Genomic DNA, 24,697 nt, shown 5'->3' with positions numbered 1-24,697 from the left:
ATATAACTGTTCCATCCTTTTTTTAATCTTGTTAAATTCATGGCTTCAACTACTTCATGTGGCAGTGAGTTCTACAGTTTAATCATGCATTGTATGATAAGGCCCTTTTTTGTTCATTTTGAATTTTCCACGTTTATTTACACTGCACTTTCCCTTGTCCTTGTGTTGAGACAAGGAGAACAGATATTTCCAATCTCCCTGAGCAGTCATCATTTAAGATACTTCTGTCGTGTCCCCTGTCAGGGTTCCCTCCCCACTCTGAATTCTAGGGTACAGATGTGGGGACCCGCATGAAAGACCCCCTAAGCTTATTTCTACCAGCTGATGTTAAAAACTTCCCCAAGGCACAAATCCATCCTTGTCTTTGGATGGGTACTGCTGCCACCACCAAGTGAGTTAGACAAAGATTCAGGAAAAGGACCACTTCGAGTTTGTTTCCCTAAAATATCCCCCCAAGCCACTTCACCCTCTTTCCTGGGGAGGGTTGAGAATAATCTACCAACCAGATAGGTAAACAAGGTGAGCACAGACTGGACCCTAAAAACCAATCAGGTTCTTAAAAACAGAACTTTATTATAAAAACAAAATAGAAGAAGCACCTCTGTAAACTCAGGATGGAAGGTAATTTTACAGGGTAATCAGATTCAAAACACAGAGGATTCCCCTCTAGGCAAAACTTTAAAGTTACAAAAAAACCAGGAATAAACCACCCTCTTAGCCTAGAGAAAATTTACAAGCTAAAACAAAAGATACTCTAATGCATGTTCTTGCTATTACTTACTATGTCTGTAAGTTTAGATGTATCATTCAGTAGGAGCTAGATTACTTGCTTGGTCTCTGTCTCTCTTTGTCTCCGGAGAGAATACACAAGCCTAAAACAAAAACCTTCCCCCACAGATTTGAAAGTAACTTTTCCCCTTATTGGTCCTTTTGGTCAGGTGCCAACCCGGCTGTCATAAATAAATATAAAGGGAAAGGTAACCACCTTTCTGTATACAGTGCTATAAAATCCCTTCTGGCCAGAGGCAGCATCCTGTTACCTGTAAAGGGTTAAGAAGCTCAGCTAACCTGACTGGCACCTGACCCAAAGGACCAATAAGGGAACAAGATACTTTCAAATCTTGTGGGGGGGGGGGGACTTCTGTTTGTGCTCTTTGTTTACGTGTATGTTCTCTCTTGGGACTGAGAGAGGCCAGACAAGAAATCCATCTTCTCCAACCCATCCTAATGCAAGTCTCCAATATTGCAACCAGTATAGGTAAGCCAGGCAAGGCGGATTAGTTCATCTTTTGTTTTATGTGAATTTTCTCTGTGTTAAGAGGGAGGTTTATTCCTGTTTTCTGAAACTTTAAGGTTTTGCCCAGAGGGGGATCCTCTATGTTTTGAATCTGAATACCCTGTAATGTATTTTTCATCCTGATTTTACAGAGGTGATTCTTTTACCTTTTCTTTAATTAAAATTCTTCTTTTAAGATCCTGATTGCTTTTTCATTGTTCTTAAGATCCAAGGGTTTGGGTCTGTGTTCACCTGTACAAATTGGTAAGAATTATTGTCAAGCCTTCCCCAGGAAAGTGCTGTAGGGCTTGGGGGGATATTTTGGGGGAAGACATCTCCAAGTGGTCTCTCTCCCTGTTCTTTGTTTAAAACGCTTGGTGGTGGCAGCATACTGTTCAAAGCCAAGGCGAAGTGTGTACCTTGGGGAAGTTTTTAACCTAAGCTGGTAAGAATAAGCTTAGGGGGTCTTGCATGCGGGTCCCCACATCTGTACCCTAGAGTTCAGAGTGGGGAAGGAACCCTGATACCGGCTATCTGAGCTTCTTAACCCTTTACAGGTAAAGGAGGGATTTTATGCTATCCTTAGCTGTATGTTTGACACCCCCTCTTATTGGTCTCCTTTTCAAAGTAACAGTCCCAGTCTTTGCAATCTTTCTTCATACAAGAGTCTTTTTCTGGGCCCTTGATCACTCTTGTCACTCATCTGTGAAACCCCTCTAGTTCTGTAGCATCTTCTTGGAGATGAGGGGTGACCAGTGCTATACAGTGTCCACACGAGGCCACACCATTGATTTGTATAATATTCTCTATTATTCACCATCCCTCTGACATTTCCTCCTCCCTTGCCCCACATATTCAGAGTTTGATGCTTCTTCTCCAGCCACTCGTAACGGACTGAGGAGAGTAAATGGGTCTTTCATTATGCCCAGGAGAAAAGGAAGCAGAATTTTCTGTTATGGTCAAGCTCTGTCGTATTGTAAGTGCACCTTGGGAAGCTGGTAGATCGGTTGTGTAAGGTGGAAGAAATGTAGGCAGTAAGAAAAGAGCTGAATGTGGGATTGTGCTCTGCATAAACAGATGGTGCAGTTCTGATACCAACATTATTAGCATGCTTTCATTGGAAAAGTAATTAGCAACCCCTTGATAATTTGACTGAATTAATGCTTTTTGATGTAATCTGTTACTTCTCATTGGGATCCATCTTTAGCCATGATCCTTTTTATAAATTGCACAATTTAAGAAGTAAACTAATTATCCTGAAACAACTGTCTCCTTGCTTGGTAGGCTCTTCCTGACTCCTGACAAACAGCGGCTACGCTGTAAGTTTTTTGTCAGCAGGAGAGCCGACAAAGAGCGGCTACACTGCACAACTTTTAGTGGCACAGCTGTAGCAACACAACCAAGTCGCTAAAAGCTGTGTAGTGTAGACATAGCCTCTAAAACCTGGCTAGATTCAGCACAAAAATAAGTTTTAACTAATAATGTAATTCTTTCCTCTGTTGCCCTGGGAACAGCCTCAGAATGCAACTGCAACATCACAATTATTAGGCATCTCTTTGTTTCCTATGGTACTTGTGTTCTCACAGAATGATGTGCAAAATGGGTCAGCAAGTAAATTTCAGGAGTGCGTTTTTTACAAAGTTCAGTTAGTTAAAACTTCATTCCACTGTGTGCCACCTCACTGTAGCTTGTGGATGGGTGGGGGGTTGGAGGCTTCCAGTGCACACTCATATCGGCTTCAAATCCCAATTTCATTTTGGTGTGCAGTGTTTCTTTGCCTTCACACATTTATTCATGATAGCAGTGGTCTAGATGTTTCTTTAAAACAAAAATTGAAATTTATATAAATTGAATTCTTCTATTTTCCATAGGTTTAATTAAAAAAAAAATAGTTCAAAAGTGACAACCTATGCTAAGACTTAAACTAAAAATCTATTAAAATAACTCTAAATTAAATAAAAATAATATTAAGCAGTACATACTTGTTGCCAAGTTTTAAAGAAAGTGACACCACTGAATTGGTGAAAGTCACTGGCTAAGCACCTGGAACCAGAGTTTGCTGAAGTGTTAAACTGTCTTCTGACAGCAGAAACATCTACTACAGGTGCAGAGAAAATATTTTCTTCACTTCAGTTCATTCAACTCGTTCAGTTCAATGACTAGCTCATTCACCGTTTGAGACTAACTGGGATTTGAAAAAGGATAGCTTGTTTTTCTTTTTCCAATATCTGAATAAGATCTAGGTGTGAGAAATGAGATGTACTGGGTCTAAAGTCTTGAAAGGCATAGTGACCGAAGACCATCTGGTCAGTTCACTTACTGCAGATACTTCCTTTGTTTAATAGATCAGTTTTAAATGCAAGACATGTTTTGACTAACTTTTCTTATGTATCCTGCATATTCAAGGTAGTTTTGTTTAACTGAAAATTTAAGATGCTGGTTTTGTGCATTAATTGATTTTGAATTTTCATCCAAATAGAGCCTGTCATTAATCTAGTAAAAAAGAAAATGATGAAAGATACATTTCTTAAACATATTCAGATTCTTAAGTTTTCCTCTAAGCTAAATAGTTACCTAATAGTATATCCTCCTGATTAGCAAATAGAAGTATCAAATTTATTGTAAATACTGTGTTTAGTTACAGATCAGTGTGTTTTAGTGGTTACCAACCACTGAGAATCAGCCTTTTTTAAGAAAATAACTAAAAGTACAAATGCAAAACGCTATTAAAATTAATTATTTAAATCAAAGTTTCCTGCTTGCTGATTTAAATCATGATTAATATTGGTGATTTAAATTGATCTTCCCCACTAGACCATCTAGGGAGTAGCTCTCCATGTTTCTGTAATATTGGTTCCAACACCTCAGGGTAGGTATGAGTTTATTGCAAGGCTTAGAGTGCCCTCCACAGCCCCTGCATTACCAGAATCCACCTGGTCACTTAGGCTCAAATAAATTTGTTAGTCTTTAAGGTGCCACAAGTATTCCTTTTCTTTTTCCTGGTCACTTAGAGATTATGAATGGTGCTGTCCACAGTGCCAGTCTCTTAGCAAAGCCTTTGGGTTAATATGCACTCCTCTGTGGGACGTTAATGTGGAAGGAGGAGGAGGATACTGAAAGTTGTGATTTGATGTATGTGTAAAATAGTGTTTTCCAGAGCTCAGTTAGCAGCCTTGATTTATTCTAAATTGTAGCTTGGGTACTACTGAAGGTTTGTACAAGGGTTGTGTTACTGGAAAAGGCTTAGCAGGAATACCCCTGTTGTCAAATTGGAAGCTGCATTTTTTGTCCGTTGCTGGCATGAAGCTGGCAAACTGAACACAGCAGGTACAGGGCAAATGTTATCTTGTACTAGTACCCCATAAAAGAGCTGATGAAATCAATAATTCCTGGGAAACTTTTTGTATTTAGTCTGCATTGAATAGCTTGCTCTTTAGTCCAGTGACCTGTTAGGTCACAAATATATTTTCTTTACCATATGATTCTGTAACGCTGTATATTAATGGAGCCCTGTCAAATTTGATTTGCCCGGGCAAGTGACTTGTTTTTGGTGGGTGAGCAAAATAATCATTCTCACCCTCCCATTGTCAGTCATGGTAACAAGCAGGCTAGTAGAGCTTATCTGAGCTGTTGTGACTTATTGACCTATAGAAGCTCATGGCCATGTCTGTTCAGTACTTCGAACACTTACCAGAGGTCTGGAAGAGTCAGTACATCTACTTCTTCAGCTTCTTGAGAACTGACCCATTTGTCTCTTCACAGGGGTGGTGCATTATTAACCAGCCCAAGTGGACCAGGCTATCACATCATGCTTCCATTCATTACCACCTTCAAATCAGTGCAGGTTAGTAACCTCTCGCAGGGGAGCTGGAATAGGGTGGGGTTGTATGGAGTATCTGTCAAATATGACAGTGGAGCTGGAATTTTGCCTAAATAAAGGCCATGTTAGCCAGTTCTTAGTAGCATAAGAGCACACTAGTTTGGCACACTGATCAGATATTAGCCACCCTCCTTTCTGATGTTGGGGTGCAACCCCTGGTGTACCCATAGTACTACAGATTCCAGTATGCAGCATGGCCTGTAGCAGCTGCAGGTCCCAGAATGCAATGATGCACTCTGCTGCAAGAGGCCAGGCCCCACTGCACATGGTGGCTGTGCACTACTTAGTAGATCACAATGAACTACATTTGTTCTGTTGCCTTTTGTTGTGCTTTGCCCTCCCCTGAATTGTTACCACTACAGTGAGTTTGGAAGGGCTGAATGAATTAATCTACTTTACTGTGGCTAGAGATGCTGGTGGCTTCCTGAGAGCATGTAGTGTGGAAACACCCTGCACTGCAAATAAATGTTGGCTCCATGCTGTGTTTCCAGTGGGAGCTCTTCACTGGCACAAACAAAAAGCTACTCGCTGACCCTGAGGCTCCTGCCTTGGGACATCTCTGCTGCTGACACCATGTGTCCTCCCAATGCTTGGGTCTGCAAGTGTTCACTTTGCCATTTGCCAGGCAGGGAGCTGCAATCCTTTTGGGCACTGAGGGAAGGAGAGGAAGGGGGAAAGAGAATGGAGTTCCCTGCACCATCCCCTTCTTCCTCAATCATCACCCTGGAGTAGATGCCAGAGAAGTTCCTTCTGCTCCCTGCCTATAGCAGCCCCAACAGCTTGAAGAGCGGTGCTCCTCCTAATGCAGGGTTGGCAAACCTGAGCCTGAGAAGTGAGCCAGAATTTACCAATGTACATTGCCAAAGAGCCATAGTAATACATCAGCAGCCCCTATCAACCTCCCCTCCCTCCCCGCACCTCCCGATCAGCTGTTCCGTGGCATGTGGGGAGGAGCGAGGGGGGCACGGCAGGCTCAGGGGAGGGGGCAGGAAGGGGTGGAGTGGGGGCAGGGCCTGTGGCAGAACCAGGAGTTGAGCAGTGGGCACCCTCCCCCGGTACATTGGAAAGTTGGCACCTGTAGCTCCAGCCCCGGAGTTGGTGCCTATGCAAGGAGCTGCACATTAACTTCTGAAGAGCTGCATGTGGCTCTGGAGCCACAGGTTGGCTACCCCTGTCCTTGTGCATCCCGCTCTTCTCAGCAACAATTACAGAGCATGAGTGCTGAGCTTCCACTGAGTGCATGGCCTGAACTGGACTAGAAAGCTCTGCGAGGGCCTGTCTAGGGCTTGGCTGTTGACTGGTAAGTGCCTGGTTTCTCTGTGAGCCCTGATTACATGTCTCTTGTTTCAGACAACATTGCAAACTGATGAAGTAAAAAACGTGCCTTGTGGGACGAGGTATGTTGCTCCTGTATGTTCTTCCTGGATGTGGCAAGCCAATGTGGTCGGTCTAATTCTCAACTTGTGGCTAATTCACTCTGAGGCACTCAGGCCTGGGGGCTGAGAATTATGGGCAGAGGCCTTTGAGTAGCTTTTGAGGGGGGTTTGATCTGGCATAAAGCCTGTTCAGAATGTTTGTCTGTAAAGAGTGGATATGGGTGGGAATAGTAAAGATTGCTCTTACATTGCTCCCTGCTGGGGCCAGAACTGACTTTCTGCAGTTGTCTGTGCCACTTTCTCCAGCGTGTGTTCTTGTCTGTCTCTCTTGTTTTACTTTTCTCCTGTTATCTGATCCTCCATCACTCATTCTTTCCCTTAGCCAACCTCTCAGTGCTTTTAGTTTGGAATTTGCTCTCTAATGATAGAAGGCCAACCACTGATTTCCATGCTATCCCAGGGAAATAAGAACAGCATCCCCTTGGATTGGGCTTGCACATTTGGAATGTAGTCCCACCACCTGAAATGAACCCTGACAAAAAGCCAGGATCTGGTTCATCGCAGACTAATTGTTAGTCTGGGTGGTCAGAAACTTTCTCTGAAGTAAAAGAGCAGATGAATATTGTACAAGATACAAACCTTCTAAGTAAAGTTTAGCACTTCAATAGCATTTAAATATCCAAGTGCTGTCTACACATTAGTTAAAGCAGCAGTAACAATGCTTTGTGTGTGCAGTGCTTATCTTCACAAAGTATTCCAAAGTGCTTTATTTATACACGTGTTCATGCATTGTTAATGTTGCAAAATAAACCTCTTGGGTCTGGAAAATTGTAGAACTGAAAGTTTCTTCTGAAACATTAACCTAGCTATATTGCACATCTTATATATTTTATGGCATAAGTCAGTAATATTCCACCTATTTCTGTGGGTCAGTTAACGAGATCGTGCCACAAAATGAAACCCCTCTTTCTTGAGTTATAGACCAATCAGCCTAACTTTGATACCTGAAAAGGTACTGGAACAAACTAAGCAATCAGTTTGAAAGTATCTAGAGAACAATAAGGAATACAGCAGGTCCCTGGTATATGTTGGGGTTGTGTTCTTGAAAAGGGCCACGTATACCAAAATGATGTATACTAGGCACCCACTGGTACAGCAGTGGCATGGGCAGGAGTGGGGTTGGGGTGCGGGGGCTTCTCCAACTCCGCCCGGCACTCCTGCCAGGGTGCGGGGAAGTAGAGCAGGGCAAGCCACTGACCCAGCTCCCCGGCTGGAGTGCCAGAGCTGGGCAAGCCCCCGCACCCAGGTGGGTGGTGTGGGGCAAGTGCTGGGGCAGGAGCAGAGCCAGGATTGGGGGGAGAGGGGGGCTGGATGTATACACCTCCCCCTTATCCCTTGTTTCGCATATCCATCGCTAGTCAGTAGGGGAATGTGTTCCGATTCACGTCTGTCCGCATATCCATCGTTGCAGTATTGTACTATAAGTTGCAAACGATGGATATGCGGATTGGGACCGATGTGAATCGGAACATGTTCATCTATTGATGAGCGATGGATATGTGAAACAACGGATAAGGGGGAGACATATACCAGGGACTGCCTGTAGCCAGCATAGATTTGTCAAAAACAAAATCATGCCAAAGCAACTTACTTGACTCCTTTGACAGGGTTACTGGCCTAGTGCAGAGTGGGGAAGGAATAGATGTGATATATCTTCATTTTAGTAAGGCTTTTGGTTCAGTCTCATAAACAAACAATTACTATAAGGGTACAAAACTGGTTGAAAGACCGTACGCAGAGTAGTTATCAGTGATTTGCTGTCAGACTGGGAGGGTGTATCTGGTGGGGCACCACAAGGATCGGTCCTAGGTTCAGTAGTAGTCGGTATTCTCATTAACTACTTGGATAATGGAATGGAGAATATGCTTATAAAATCTGCAGATGACACCAAGCTGCGGGGAGGGGTTGCAAGCACTTTGGAGGAAAGGTTTAGCATTCATGATGACCTTGACAAATTGGACTGAATTCAACAAGATGAAATCCAATAAAAATAAGTGCAAAGTGCTTCACTTAAGGAGGAAAAATCAAACGCACATCTACAAAATGGGGAATAGCTACTTAAGTGGTAGTACTGCTGAAAAGGATCTAGGGGCTATAGTGGATTACAAATTGAATGAGTCAGCAAGCTGAGGCAGGTGTGAAAAAAGACTGATTTTCTGGGGTGTTTTAACAGGAGTGTTGTATGTAAGACATGGAAGGTAATTGTCCCGGTCCACTCGGCACTGGTGAGGCCTCAGCTGGAGTACTGTCCCCATTTCTGGGCTCCACGCTTTAGGAAAGATGTGAATAAATTGGGAAGCCCAGAGAAGAGCAACAAAAATGATAAAAGGTTTAGAAAACCTGACCTGTGCCAAAAGGTTAAAAAAAAGTGGGCATGTTTCATCTTGAGAAAAGATGACCGGGGGAGCAGGGGGAACCTATAACAATCTTCAGATATGTTAAGGGCGGCTGTTGTCATAAAGAGGACTCTGATCAGTTGTTCTCCATGCCTAGTGAAGGTAGGACAAGAAGTAATGTGCTTAATCTTTAGCGAGGGATATTTAGTTTAGATATTTAAGAAAAACATTCTAAGTATAAGGGTAGTTAAACTCTGGAATAGGCTTCCAGGGGAGGTTTTTGAACCCTCATCTGTTGGAATTAATATTATTTATGTAGGGTGTTACCATGGCACTAATTTAACCATAAATTCCTGAATTAAATCCAAGGGCCCCGTACACAATTTCTCTAAACATTCCTTAAAAAGCCTAAATAATCAATGTATTACATCCAACAGTAACAAAACATTTATAAACGTTTGATCAAGATACTTACAAACGGGCTAAACCCTGGGGTGCTTAGACCTGTATTGGTTGGCTCCAGCATGGTCAGGCAGGTATTAGCAATGAACCCTTTAAGAGTTTACTTCTTTTCCCTTCAACAAATAAGTGATGTCATTCTCAATTACTAATTTTAGCTAAAAACCCATTTAAGACAGTTGATTCTTATTTCCAGTCTTCATCCAGATAGGATTTACAACTTCCTTTCTTCCCAAGGCCTTTCCTCCCCTCCTTGCTGATCAACAATTTGTCCATTGCCCCTCTGTTCACATTGGCTTTAACACTGCTGTGTGGATTGGGAAAGGCCATGTTGGCTCACTTTAAGAAAGATTCTTTGTTTTATGTAAAACAATCTGCAATCACCCCCATCGGTCAGAGGCCTTCTTTTTAGAACTTCTCCTTATCTGATTAGTTATTCTTTGAACCAGACATCATCCTTTCTTCATTCCTTCTGGCCTTATGACTCATTATTTCCTTCCTTCTACTTGCTAGTCAGGGCCTTTCTTTACAACACATCTATTTCCTTAACTAAATTCAAGCTAACCCTAATTCTTTAGTTTTTGTATTTATCCTACATTCTCTGCCTTAAAAACCTACATGCTATGTGGGTTTTACTACATTAAGCATTTTAAACATACCTTTTATGAATTTGCAACATCTTACATAACCGTTAAACTTGACACTACAAAATCAAAGTTTCAGTTACCACAGTTTATATGGTTAACTACCCTAGCTTTAAATGACAGTAGTTACCATGGATATATTCAACTTTGTTTGTGCTTGTTCCACCACCAGGGGCTAGTTAACTCCTGAATTTCCTATTCTTGGCTATTAATATTTTAAGATCCAGGCTCAAAGGAAGACTAGGATGCCCACACTTGAGTACTGCTTTCATAGCGTCCTCTTGGAATCTGAATTCAGCCTGTATTTCAGTTACAGTGGATTTTGTTATGAAACAAAACATTGGCCACTTGAAATAACACTCTGGGTCCACGCTAGAAGTGGTTTATTTCCAGCCCCCACACAATATTTACCATTCCACTTCACCAGTTCCTCAGCATCTCAACTATATTGTGCAGATTGGAGATAGCTCCCCCAGAGTGAGCCCGCATGCTGGCAACTGTGTCTGTAAGACATTACAGCTGCTGCAGATGTAGGTGAGCAACAGAACAAGTCCAAGGCTCACCAGACCTTGTCATTATCTTGAAACAGTATTTGAGGAGAAACAAACTCTTTTAAAACCTTATGGGTTAGTGCCTTCCAGTACTCCCAGTGGTAGTACTCTAATAATGGTTTGAACGTGGTGTTCTGCAGTTATTGGATGGGATAGTATGAGTGGGATAAAGAGTACTATACCAAGTTTTTAATTTCTCTGTAGTAATAAGAGGGCAATTTACCTTGCTCTATATGAGTGAGGATGGCCTTGATTTTTGTCTAGTGCATATTTCTCCGTACACACATTATGTTATGGCCCTGACTATTGGCCTGCTTTGATCTTTATTAGTTTGGTTATCTGTTTCATCTACCTTATGCTGTACTTCCTTAAACAAATTAACTAAGTCATGCATATTATATACATTCCAAAGTTCTTAATATGTTCTTTGCTGTGCTCATTCATTGGACTCAATAGGTCCGCAGCCAGCTTGTGTTGGAATGCTAGTTTGTGTTCCCACGAGGTCCAGCTGATTCCAATTTGAAACCACCCTGTACAGCACTGGTGGATAGACTCCAGCAGTTTTGCCTTTGAATTGATTCAAGTGCCTTTTCCTCTACATTTCTGTCAAGAAAGCCTTTCTAATAGTCCTCTATCATTTTACCATACAAGTGGCCAAGCCCTGGCAGACATAACCCTTTTGGCAGCTGCAACAAAGTCAAATTCAACAACACAGGTACATATATAAATTGAACATCGTTGCACAGCAGTTCTTTAAGGGACCTTAATTCCCATTCATTACTAGGTCCTACCTCCACCTTAGAGCATTTTGAGTTTTTCTTTTTTTTTCCCCCACCCCCCAATGTACAGTATTTGTGCTACCCTTATTGATATGTGCCCTTTTGAGAATCAGGAAGGGTAGAAATAAGCCCTTATTTGATTAAATTTTACAGGAAACACAAAACATGTATAATGTTGCTTATGCCTAGCATTCACGTATGGAAAATTCAAGTTACCATTTCGTAAACAGGGATTGATGCTGATTGTTGTTCCTTACACAATCACCACGATTTCACTTTTCCGCAAGGCCACTTGCAGAATTGTACTTGATACACCGGCATCATTTATTTTGCACCATAACTTAATTGGGCTTCTGGCTGTCACTTTGGATTGTTTCTGTGTTTTAAGTTGTGTTCTCTGTGCACCAAGACTTCGTATGCATGATTACACCAGCTTCTCCATACAATTCCTACAGACTGAAAAATCAAAACACAATTTCTGGTGCTCCCTTAGTGGGAACCTTTGAACAACTTTTAGCTGAGTAGCATCTCGTCATCAATCCTTGTTTTTAGAACTTGCTTCTATTCATACCAGATAAACTGCAGGGTTGGATTTTTGTATTTTATAGTAGGCCCCCATCTTGGTGCCGGAAACGTTTTTGTTTGTTTTTCCCTCCAGTGTTCTCTGCACCGTCACTCTGTCCCCAACTTGCCAATCTACACTTTGGGCTGGTTTGTTAAAGTATGCCCTCATTTTGGCATGAACCTGCCCCTGTTGCTGTGTCTGGATAAATCCATGTTTTGTTTTTTCCCTGGTGGATTGCTTTTAGCACAAACCAGGTAATTGTTAACATGAATTTTTACATCTTTTTTTTTTTTTACAATAGGGCCACCAGGCTGCCTTAATTAGTCACTGATAAGTGGTATCAGCATTTTGCTGGGCCATTGATGGCACATCATGCACCAGTCTTAACATTTCCCTTTTAAGGGGTTGTGGTGGAACTTTCCCTGGTAAAGAGTGTTTTACCATTTAACTCCCCAAGCATTTTTTTTGTGTACGAGCAGATATCTCTGGATCAGATTCTTGCAATGTTACTAAATCAATGGTTTTTGCTTGTGCTCGAATGGTAACAGCAAGAACTGGATAATTGGGGATGGGACCACACCAAAGCCTGGCTATCAGCACCTTCATTCACTCTGTTTTTCTTGTTCACTTCCCCATGTCTGGTATGAGCTTTTACTTTAACCACATATACCACTGAGTTAGCCCATTTACCTGCTAGTTCCCATACATAGGACAAAAGGGCTTGATAGCATAAAGGCTTATAATCTGCACTGCAAAATGAATTTGTACTAAATCAAGGAAGGTGGTGGTTGTTAAGGCATCACAGACCCTTACAGTCTGAACATATTACACTAGCTGGTACTTGTCCTTTATTACTGAGCGATAATGCCTCTGATACAGCAGCCAACACAGTGTACAGTGTTTGAACTACATCTGCGTTGCACAGGTTCATCCTGAACCGAGAGAGCCCAAACCATAAATTCTGTGACGGGTCCCTTTTGATATTAGGGCAAGCCATTAGCATATATTGTCAGACCCTCAGGGTGCAGCCCTTCGGAATTTAAACTTATGTACTGCACGTGGATAAAAGGGTTAGGGGCTCCTCATGAGAGGGAATTTCACCAGGACACTTGTATGGATTACTATCAATGAATAGTTCTGCTGGCAAAGGTGAGGAGGACACACTTCAGTTTGGTGCTCTTCCAGCAGCAGAAACCACAGTGTCGGTGTAGGACTAGACACTGTTCTATTTTTAATTTTACCAGACAGAAGACACTGTAGAGGATGATGAGCAATGTACATTTTTATGCATCTCAACCCCACCAGATATCTGAAATGTGTCAGGGCCCACCACACAGCAAAAATTGGTTTTCATAGGGAGAAAGTAGACTGCTTTTCAAATCTAGTCAGTACTCTGGACGCATAAGCTTTCTCTATCACTAGTCCTGAGTTAACACGGTTGAAATGGCTGTGTCCCTGGTTGTTACAAACAATCCAAAAGCCAAATGGTACAGTTGCTCTAAACATGTCTAAAAAGCTGCCTAATAACCAATTTACTACATCCAAATAGTAATAAAACCATTTATACACATTTGATCAAGATACTTAAATGGGATAAACCCAGGGATGCTTAGACCCGTATTGGTCAGCTCCAGCATGGTCAGGCAGGTATTAGCAATGAACCCTTTTAAGGGTATGTCTACACTACGAAATTAGGTCGAATTTATAGAAGTCGGTTTTTTTGAAATCAGTTTTATATATTCGAGTGTGTGTGTCCCCACAGAAAATGCTCTAAGTTCATTAAGTGCATTAACTCGGCGGAGCGCTTCCACAGTACCGAGGCAAGCGTCGACTTCTGGAGCGTTGCACTGTGGGTAGCTATCCCACAGTTCCCGCAGTCTCCGCTGCCCATTGGAATTCTGGGTTGATATCCCAATGCCTGATGGGGCTAAAACATTGTCGCGGGTGGTTCTGGGTACATATCGTCAGGACCCCGTTCCCACCCTCCCTCCCCCCGTGAAAGCAAGGGCAGACAATCATTTCGCGCCTTTTTTGTCTGCTGCCAGCCAAAGATGTAAAGGATAGATGGAGTGGGTCAGAACAAGAAATAGACCAGATTTGTTTTGTACTTATTTTCCTCCTCCCCTGTCTAGATCACACTGCAGTCAGTCACAGAGAAGGCGCAGCGAGGTTAATCTAGCCATGTATCAATCAGAGGCCAGGCTAACCTCCTTGTTCCAATAACAACGATAACTTTGGTGCACCATTTCTTATTGGAACCCTCCGTGCAGTCCTGCCTGAAATACTCCTTGATGTACAGGCACACCCTTTGTTGATTTTAGCTCCCTGAAGCCAACCCTGTAAGCCGTGTCGTCAGTCGCCCCTCCCTCCGTCAGAGCAACGGCAGACAATCGTTCCGCGCCTTTTTTCTGTGCGGACGCCATACCAAGGCAAGCATGGAGGCCGCTGAGCTCATTTTGGCAATTAGGAGCACATCAACCACCACACGCATTATCCAGCAGTATATGCAGCACCAGAACATGGCAACGCGATACCGGGCGAGGAGGCGACGTCAGCGCGGTCCCGTGAGTGATCAGGACATGGACACAGATTTCTCTGAAAGCATGGGCCCTGCCAATGCATGCATCATGGTGCTAATGGGGCAGGTTCATGCTGTGGAACACCGATTCTGGGCTCGGGAAACAAGCACAGACTGGTGGGACCGCATAGTGTTGCAGGTCTGGGACGATTCCCAGTGGCTGCGAAACTTTCGCATGCGTAAGGGCACTTTCATGGAACTTTGTGACTTGCTTTCCCCTGCCCTGAAGCGCATGAATACCAGGATGAGAGCAGCCCTCACAGTTGAGAAGCGAGTGGCGATAGCCCTGTGGAAGCTTGCAACGCCAGACAGCTACCGGTCAGTCGGGAATCAATTTGGAGTGGGCAAATCTACTGTGGGGGCTGCTGTGATGCAAGTAGCTCACGCAATCAAAGATCTGCTGATATCAAGGGTAGTGACCCTGGGAAATGTGCAGGTCATAGTGGATGGCTTTGCTGCAATGGGATTCCCTAACTGTGGTGGGGCTATAGACGGAACCCATATCCCTATCTTGGCACCAGAGCACCAAGCCGGCGAGTACATAAACCGCAAGGGGTACTTTTCGATAGTGCTGCAAGCTCTGGTGGATCACAAGGGACGTTTCACCAACATCAACGTGGGATGGCCGGGAAAGGTGCATGACGCTCGCATCTTCAGGAACTCTGGTCTGTTTCAAAAGCTGCAGGAAGGGACTTTCTTCCCAGACCAGAAAATAACTGTTGGGGATGTTGAAATGCCTATATGTATCCTTGGGGACCCAGCCTACCCCTTAATGCCATGGCTCATGAAGCCGTACACAGGCAGCCTGGACAGTGGTCAGGAGCTGTTCAACTATAGGCTGAGCAAGTGCAGAATGGTGGTAGAATGTGCATTTGGACGTTTAAAGGCGCGCTGGCGCAGTTTACTGACTCGCTTAGACCTCAGCGAAACCAATATTCCCACTGTTATTACTGCTTGCTGTGTGCTCCACAATATCTGTGAGAGTAAGGGGGAGACGTTTATGGCGGGGTGGGAGATTGAGGCAAATCGCCTGGCTGCTGGTTACGCGCAGCCAGACACCAGGGCGGTTAGAAGAGCTCAGGAGGGCGCGGTACGCATCAGAGAAGCTTTGAAAACCAGTTTCATGACTGGCCAGGCTACAGTGTGAAAGTTCTGTTTGTTTCTCCTTGATGAAACCCCCCGCCCCTTGGTTCACTCTACTTCCCTGTAAGCTAACCACCCTCCCCTCCTCCCTTTAATCACCGCTTGCAGAGGCAATAAAGTCATTGCTGCTTCACAGTCATGCATTCGTTATTCATTCATCACACAAATAGGGGGATGACTACCAAGGTATCCCAGGAGGGGTGGTGGAGGAGGGAAGGAAAATGCCACACAGCACTTTAAAAGTTTACAACTTTAAAATTTATTGAATGACAGCCTTCTTTTTTTTTTGGGCAATCCTCTGTTGTGGAGTGGCTGGTTGGCCGGAGGCCCCCCCACCGCGTTCTTGGGCGTCTGGGTGTGGAGGCTATGGAACTTGGGGAGGAGGGCGGTTGGTTACAGAGGGGCAGCAGTGGCAGTCTGTGCTCCAGCTGCCTTTGCTGCAGCTCAGCCATACACTGGAGCATTCTGGTTTGGTCCTGCAGCAGCCTCAGCATTGAATCCTGCCTCCTCTCATCACGCTGCCGCCACATTTGAGCTTCAGCCCTGTCTTCAGCCCGCCACTTACTCTCTTCAGCCCTCCACCTCTCCTCCCGGTCATTTTGTGCTTTCCTGCACTCTGACATTATTTGCCTCCACGCATTCGTCTGTGCTCTGTCAGTGTGGGAGGACAGCATGAGCTCGGAGAACATTTCATCGTGAGTGCGTTTTTTTTTCTTTCTAAGCTTCACTAGCCTCTGGGAAGGAGAAGATCCTGTGATCATTGAAACACATGCAGCTGGTGGAGAAAAAAAAAGGGACAGCGGTATTTAAAAAGACACATTTTATAAAACAGTCACTACACTCTTTCAGGGTAAACCTTGCTGTTAACATTACATACATAGCACATGTGCTTTCGTTACAAGGTCGCATTTTGCCTCCTCCCACCGCGTGACTACCCCCTCAACCTTCCCCCCTCCCTGTGGCTAACAGCGGGGAACATTTCTGTTCAGCCACAGGCAAACAGCCCAGCAGGAATGGGCTATACTGAGTGTCCCTGAAGAAAAGCACCCTATTTCAACCAGGTGACCATGAATGATATCTCACTCTCCTGAGGATAACACAGAGAGAGAGAGAACGGATTTTGGTTGAATGCCAGCAAACATACACTGCAATGCTTTGTTCTACAGTGATTCCCGAGTATGTGTTACTGGCCTGGAGTGATAAAGTGTCCTACCATGAAGGACGAAATAAGGCTGCCCTCCCCAGAAACCTTTTGCAAAGGCTTTAGGACTACATCTAGGAGAACCGCAAATGCCAGGGCAAAGTAATCCTTTCACATGCTTGCTTTTAAACCATGTATAGCATTTTAAAAGGTACACTCACCAGAGGTCCCTTCTCCGCCTGCTGGGTCCAGGAGGCAGCCTTGGGTGGGTTCGGGGGGTACTGGCTCCAGGTCTAGGGTGAGAAACAGTTCCTGGCTGTCGGGAAAACCGGTTTCTCGGCTTGCTTGCTGTGAGCTATCTACAACCTCCTCCTCCTCATCATCTTCTTCGTCCCCAAAACCTGCTTCCGTATTGCCTCCATCTCCATTGAAGGAGTCAAACAACACGGCTGGGGTAGTGGTGGCTGAACCCCCTAAAATGGCATGCAGCTCATCATAGAAGCGGCATGTTTGGGGCTCTGACCCAGAGCGGCTGTTCGCCTCTCTGGTTTTCTGGTAGGCTTGCCTCAGCTCCTTCAGTTTCACGCGGCACTGCTTCGGGTCCCTGTTATGGCCTCTGTCCTTCATGCCCTGGGAGATTTTCACAAAGGTTTTGGCATTTCGAAAACTGGAACGGAGTTCTGATAGCACGGATTCCTCTCCCCAAACAGCGATCAGATCCCGTACCTCCCGTTCGGTCCATGCTGGAGCTCTTTTGCGATTCTGGGACTCCATCATGGTCACCTGTGCTGATGAGCTCTGCATGGTCACCTGCAGCTTGCCACGCTGGCCAAACAGGAAATGAGATTCAAAAGTTCGCGGTTCTTTTCCTGTCTACCTGGCCAGTGCATCTGAGTTGAGAGTGCTGTCTAGAGCGGTCAGAATGGAGCACTCTGGGATAGCTCCCAGAGGCCAATACCATCGAATTGTGTCCACAGTACCCCAAATTCGAGCTGGTAACGTCGATTTAAGCGCTAATCCACTTGTCAGGGGTGGAGTAAGGAAATCGATTTTAAGAGCCCTTTAAGTCGAAATAAAGGGCTTCACTGTGTGGATGGGTGAAGGTTTAAATCGATTTAACGCTGCTAAATTCGACCTAAAGTCCTAGTGTAGACCAGGGCTAAGAGTTTACCCTTCGAGTTCACCCTTATTTCCAATCTCTATCTAGATAAAATTTTTACAACTTCCTTCCTTCTCAAGGCCTTTCCTCCCCTTCTTACTTACTTACCAACAGTTCGTCCATTGCCCCGGGTTCACGTAGGCTTTAACACAGGTGTGTGGGTTGAGAAGAGCCATGTTTGGCTCATTTTAAGATAGATCTTTTTTCACGTCTATCAGTGAGAGGCCTTCTTTTTAGAAACTTCCCCTTATCTCATTAGTTATTCTTAGAACCAAACATTCTCCCTACTTCATTCCTTCTGGCCTTATAACTCATTATTTTCAAGGAATTCTACTTGCTAGTGATGGCCTTTCTTTGCAATACACATTTCCTTAAGTTAACTAATTTTTTTAATTTCATATTTGTCCAACTTGTTCATAAAAACTTCTGACCGTGTAGGATAAACACCTCTCAGGGATGGTCTAAGTTTAGTTGGTCCTGCCTCAGCACAGGGGGCTGGACTTGATGACCTCTCAAGGTCCTTTCCAGCCTTACATTTCTATAATTCCCTAACCTCCCACTCCCGCAGTGCATGGTTCTATCTGTTCCACTCTTCTGTTGCCATTTCAAAACTTTGTTTTGACTCACCACTCCAGTTGTGTTGCGCTCATACATGGTAGCTAACAAAGCTCAATGTAAAGTGTCAGAGGAGGAGATAAAGCATTCTCAGTCAAGCTGTGGACCAGACTTCCAAAGGAGATTAGCCTCATCCAGCGTGTGACTGCTCTTGGCTCATTGCAAGATTCTCCCCTTTGGTAAAGTATTTCCACCAATCACAGTAGTGATTTTATTTATGTATGTAATAAACATGATATACTTGTGTTATATTTGAAGCAAAGTCACCTTATTCAGGGAGGGGGAAGAAACAGAAATCCTCATGAAGTTTACAGGAAGCCTGACCCTGGAGATTCAGTCCACAGGGGAAAAGCTTGGATATACCGTGTTGGGCGCTGCAGACAAACTAAACACTTCCCAGATATGCCTGGAAGCCTGAACGGCCCATCATGTTATCTAAGATCTGGAGTAACCACTAGGAAAGGCTCGAAGGACTATAGCTGGAGAGAGTAATACAAATGATTAACAGAAATGTCAGGATTTAGCAATGTTAATCATGACCAAAGGAATGTCAAATACTATTTACGTGCAATGTAATTTCAGTTGCAGGGGAAGCTGCTTAGGGACACAAGCTTTAAAATCACATTTCCATCTGCAGAGGTTGTACCTTGTCTCTAGTATAGTTAAAAGTAAACTCTATGATGCCTGTAACTGGCAGATATAAGCAAAACAAACTTTTTCCCTGTATTTTCAACGTATGTCCTGTGACAGCTTGTGTGCCGGGTCATTGTCACTCAGCTGTTGGGTCATTGCAATTCCTATTTCATCATTAGTATAGTGAGATCACTGTTCTGCAGGGAGAGCATATGCATGCTCTGTCTCAAGTCCTGCAGGAAAATGTGAACCAATAACAGCAAAGCTGAAAAAAAAGAGGCAGCTGGTAGGTGTGTACACAGAGGAAAAGAGAGAGGCCAAGCATGTCTGGCAGTGCTCTCAGGACCACCCAGAAGACTCTTCTAAACATCAGCAGTAGAGCAGTAAACCTTTACAATGTTTCTTAAAATAAAAGTTTTCCAGTAAGTCAGCCATATAAACTGAAGGGTGATCCTACAGGAAAACTATTTTTTGCAGTTAAGTTTAAAAAAAAAAAAAAAGAAAAGAAAAGAAAAAGAAAAGTTGAGTGTCCCTTTAATTACTGGAATTTCCTAACTCTTCAGACCTTGACTTTTCCAACTTAACATGAGAATTTAATGTAAAGCACTGCACACCTTCCAGCTTCTGCCATAAAATGAGGCAGGGTTCCTGCAGATGACAACTTCATTCACTGCCCAGCCCTGGTTCATGCACAGAGCATGTTCCATCCTGAGCACCAAAGCAAGATTTCTATGGAAAAAACAGTATGGAATCATGTAACTAAAGACTCTGTGACAATGCATATGCACAAGGAAGATTAATTAAGGCTGCACAAGCAACCTTAATTCTGGCATTTCCAAACTTATAAGTGCTTGACTTTCATTCTTTTATCATAGTTCTTGGTGTGAAAGGAACTAGGATTTTTATAAGGAGCACATGGGAGTGTGGGGGTACGCATTCTATTATGTGGAATCAGATTGACCCCAGCAGTGTTGTCAGTGGGGTCTGAACGCAGGAACTTCAGATCACAGCAAAGACCTCTTCCCCTTGAGCTAAAGGAATAACTGGTAGTATTACTAAGCTGTTATCCTCTGCAGACTAATCACTCCCAGGAAGAGGACACACATGTTTGCTAGACATCAACAAAATTTTGAAAATCAGGATTTATAGGTTCTGTTTTTGGCTCTGGAGGTCCAGTGGTTATGACTGCAAAGCCAAGTACACATTTGGCAGATTAATTCCAAGCTTCGTTGTGAATGAGATTTAAATCTGCCATATTGGAGACATTGATTCTATTCTTATCTCTGCTAGAAGTGTGACCTTGTGCAATGTCTGTAACCTCGTCTGTAAAATGTGGGACTATTAGCTTGCCTCACAGGGTGGGAGGTATGAGGCCTCATTCAGTATTGAGGGTTGTGAAGTGTGTAGGACTAGGCAGTGAAAAAGTTAAGATTTGGGTTGTTTTTTTAAAAAGCTAAACTTTTTAATAATTGACAAAACTGCCCATTTTGTTTTTACTAACCTTGTTTTTAAAAATGGCTGACGATGAAAGTTTTAAAATAAATTCAATCTGAGGCAGAGAGCAAGGTTGAAAGTTTGTCAAGATAGTTAGACTTGAACTTGTGCTCTCTTGGCTCCAAGACCAGTGTGCACCCTCCTAAGCTAAAAGATATTTTCATGTGGTAGATGGGCAGGCATTTCCCTAGGCTACAACGCATTTTGAAGTGACTGGCTGGCAGCTCACCAATGCAATTAGAATACTTAGAAAATTAAGGAGCAAGAGAAGAACAAGGTCTACTACATGTGTTGTAGTGGGTGATTTTCAGAGGCCAAATATCTATCGGTGTCCGTGGGGTAAAGCATCTCCCAGGATGACCCACCTGCCAAATTTCAGGTTCCTTCTCCAAGCCAGGGAGGAGCTAGAGTTGTTTAAAAAGTTTAATATTCTTTAATAATTGACAGAACTGCCCATTTTTTTCACTAATCTTGTTCTTTAAAATGGCTGATTTTTCTTTTGAAAGTTTTAATATAAATTCAGTCTGAGGCAGACAGCAAGATTGAAAAGTTTGTCAAGACAGTTAAAGCTGGATAAAGGTGAAGTACGTACTATCAGAGATTGAAGTGTCAGAAGAGGTGCTAGGGCAAGTTGGTAATTTTAAAGAGCAGTAAGCTACCAAAGCCCAGATGGTACGTCCAAGAGTTCTGAAGAAGCTTGAGTATGAAATGAGTGAGCTGCTAACAATGGCAGGTGCTTGTGCATGTTAGGATATAGAAGGAATGGGATGGAGAATAATGCAGAGAATGTTGTAATGCCATTATATAAATAAATCTGGATATTGTGTGCAGCACCTGGTCACTTCATCGTAAACAAAGATGGTAGAAATAGCGGGAGCTCAGAGAAGGCCAGCAAGAATGCTTAAGGGCCTGGAAAATCTCTCATTTGAAAAGATTGGGATTGTTACCTTGGAAAGCAGATGAATAAGAAGGGATGTGATAAAAGTGCATAAAATAATGAATGGTCTAGAGAAAGTAGATTGGGAACTCTTGTTCTCCCTGCCTCCTAACATAAGACCAAAGGGACATTAAATGAAACATGGAAAAAAAAGGAAATATTTTTCCACACAGTGCATAATTAGACAGGGGAACTTGCTGCCACAGGATATTGTTGAGGCTAAGAAATTAAGATGGAAAAAAGGATTGAACATATATGAATATTTGGAGCTGCCATAACTAATTCTTACAAAAAAGGAATTGCAGCAGAGATAAAGCCTCAGATTTAAGCTACTCTCTCTAATGATCAGGGATGAGACCACCTTCACAGGGGGAAGATTATGCCTCATATGTCTACTTTGGGGTTCTTGCACCTTCCACTAAAGCAGCTAATGCTGGCCACTGTCATACCCAGGGTACTGGGCTAGATGGGCCACAGGTGTGATTCCATCTGGAAATTCCTGTATTCTTAAAGTTTGTCAAAATTATAAACAACTAAAAACAGGTCTATAATGTAAGATGTTGAGCAATCTTATCTCTCAGTGCCACAGTGCACTCAGCCGTGTTTGTGTAAAACTGAAAATCTCTGAATCTAATAAAGCCTCAAATCTCTGGCCTACATATGTGCAAGATGGCCAAGTTTAATTGCAGGAGAGACTTACACTTTTTGCATTTCCTGACTCTGGAGTGCTTCGTATTGTATTAAATGAAAGGATTTCTTGATTTTTCTTTTTTAAAGAAAAATAATCCAGATCATGTTGATCAAGGAGTTCACAAATTCAGCCAGCAGAGCCCATGATATCATAAACAGGAGTTTTTCATTGTTGGGGCTATGCTTAATCACTTTCTGACTCAGAAGTTCTCTTTCCTACAGGCACCCACCCTTGACAGACCTAACTTAATCCCCTTCCGCCTGCCAAATGATGCTGGTCAGTTCTTTGCTATGAAACATTTTCATTTGCAGTGCTCGTAAGACCCTGTTATTGTGGAGCCCTTACATGGGAAATCCTTAAAAAGAACAGAAAAATTAGCACGTGGAATTGCCAAATGTAACAATGTATAACTCAAACTAATGAACTGACTTTCTTCAAACTTGTCTTTGTCTTTTAAGTCTCAGTGAGATCTGCAAAGCAAGACAAGTCAGAAGTTTGCAGTAAGAGCCATGCTTGAGTTATCTGAGCACAGAAATTCAGCTTGGAATATACAAGATCAGTGTTTAGTGTTCATACTTGTGTGATTCAATAATGGCTTAGCTCATTTTGCTAAAGTTTTCCCTCCAAATATTACCTTTGAACTGAGAAAAAAGCATGGGAGATCCTAGCCCCAAAGGAATGTGTGTTTGAGAAAGTTATGTGGGTTGGAAAATAGAATTTAGAACTTTCCCTTTTCTGTAGTGGATGGTACTGGTTCTCTGTGTGACAAATACAGCTTTAGTTGGTGGGATTTTTCTGTTATGAATCATATTAAAAAGTGAAGGGATCAAGGGGGAAGGACTTGCCCAGCTAGGAAAACAGAAGCATGGCAGAGCAGGTTAGCTACTTCACAGCTTTTGGGAAAGCCTGCAGGCTGTACTTCTGGTGCCTTCCCTTTAGGGCTCTTAGGGAGCTACTCAAATGCTAATGAATTAAGACTCTCAGCCCACTGTGAGACAAAGTATTAGAGGGAACACAACTTACTCAAGGTCATGTCATGAGCCATAGCAGAATTGGGAATAGAGTTCACATTATTTCACTCCTAGTGTTGGGCTTTAGCCATAACACCACCCTAATGTAGTCAGCAGTGTGTCTTGTCTGGTATGGTGTAACTTAAGTTGTGACAGTAATCTTTTTGCAGTGGCATGGTATCTATTGAGCTCAGTTCAGCCTTGCTGCTTGTTGCAAATGGTCTTGCGTATGGGCCTGTTTGGAGTCACTAAATGTGTGCAACTTGTGCAGACAGAATTCTCTACTTTCAACAGATATTCTGTCCTAGTCTGTCTCCCATCTGTATCTTTTTTTTCCTAGTGCTAACAGTTGCATGGCCATTCCAAGGGCATTTTCCTTTTCTTATTCACATCTCTGGCTAAACACAGTGAGGCATCAGAGGGAAAAATGAAAATGCACTGGGATCATCCTGGAGCTCACTTTGATTCACGCAGAAGGAGTGAAATGCCAGATATTAAGCTGGGATTTACTGCCATCCGCAGTCCTCCAAGACAGCATGGAAAAGCAGTGTGTCCTGGGTAAAAAGTCAACTCTACAGATCTCCAGCAAACTCCACTAAGAAGGATTGTTGGACTCTGAATTGGGGCTGCTGTGAATATCTGTCCATGTAACTCACAAAACTTTTTTTTTTATAGTGGTGGGGTTATGATCTACATTGACCGAATAGAAGTTGTGAATATGTTAGCACCATATGCAGGTATTTACTCTTTTCTGTTTCATCAAGCAATATTGTACCTGACCATGTATGTCTGTTGGTGCAATGGAATAGTCTCCCTAGGGAAGAGGAGGAAGTCCCACTACGTGGGACATCTAAAACTGGACTGGTCAAAGCACTTGTAAAAAGGTTGTAGTGAACACTCCTGGGTGAGAGGGTGGGATACACGTGGCCTCCCTTCTGTGGTATGGATTTTGCCTTTTGACTAGGCTGTTTTATCTAGTTCTACCTGAGATTCACTAATCTGTGCTGAAGACTTGCATCTGCTCCCACCCCATGCTCAGACAGGGAAAGCCTTGTTTTCAGAACACTTCAGCACTGAATACACTCCTCATGTACTGAGCCGTTTGAAAATCTGGCAACTTATTTATCTGCCAGTGGGAGCTGGGCTTTTTTGGAAAACTGGCTCCAATTGTGGGTGTCAAACACTTGGAAATGTGGCCCATAGAGTCCAAATCCAGCTCAATTCCTAGATAGTCCTTCTTGTGAATGCCCTAGACTGCTTGGAAGGTGCCCTGGTTAAAGATAATTGAGCCCAGAAGAGAAAAGCACTGATGCCAAGCTGTCAACAGGGTGTTCAGCACTCGAGTGCTGTCTCATCCTGCTGTTTCTGCT

At 43.3% G+C, this 24,697-nt stretch overlaps 2 protein-coding genes across 7 annotated transcripts in view; one reads left to right on the top strand and one right to left on the bottom strand.

Moving 5' to 3' along the window:
- The window catches only part of ERLIN1 (ER lipid raft associated 1), a 75,375-nt gene that overhangs the window by 20,532 nt on the left and 30,146 nt on the right, over positions 1-24,697 (top strand). For 5 of the 6 annotated variants that reach the window (XR_012159938.1, XM_073353129.1, XM_073353130.1 and 2 more), the window contains exons 3-5: positions 5,039-5,120; positions 6,507-6,553; positions 24,003-24,064. Coding sequence is in view for 5 of the 6 variants with exons in the window: in XM_073353129.1 (XP_073209230.1) it covers positions 5,039-5,120; positions 6,507-6,553; positions 24,003-24,064 (191 nt within the window). In the remaining variant the exon portion in view is untranslated. The remainder of the gene's footprint in view (positions 1-5,038; positions 5,121-6,506; positions 6,554-24,002; positions 24,065-24,697) is intronic. The other variant, XM_073353131.1, reaches the window with a different exon arrangement.
- On the bottom strand, positions 15,862-17,593 carry LOC140914680 (uncharacterized). The gene is made up of 2 exons (XM_073353125.1): positions 17,010-17,593; positions 15,862-16,422 (listed from the first exon to the last, which is right to left on the bottom strand). The coding sequence occupies exons 1-2, from the start codon at positions 17,590-17,592 to the stop codon at positions 15,884-15,886; spliced, it is 1,122 nt and encodes a 373-aa protein (XP_073209226.1). The 5' UTR covers position 17,593; the 3' UTR covers positions 15,862-15,883.

The sequence above is a fragment of the Lepidochelys kempii genome, chromosome 7 (genome assembly GCF_965140265.1).
Source record: "Lepidochelys kempii isolate rLepKem1 chromosome 7, rLepKem1.hap2, whole genome shotgun sequence".
In the NCBI taxonomy this organism is placed as follows: domain Eukaryota; kingdom Metazoa; phylum Chordata; order Testudines; family Cheloniidae; genus Lepidochelys; species Lepidochelys kempii.
The sequence above is the reverse complement of the archived record's forward strand: the minus strand, read 5'-3'. Positions and strand labels throughout refer to the sequence as shown.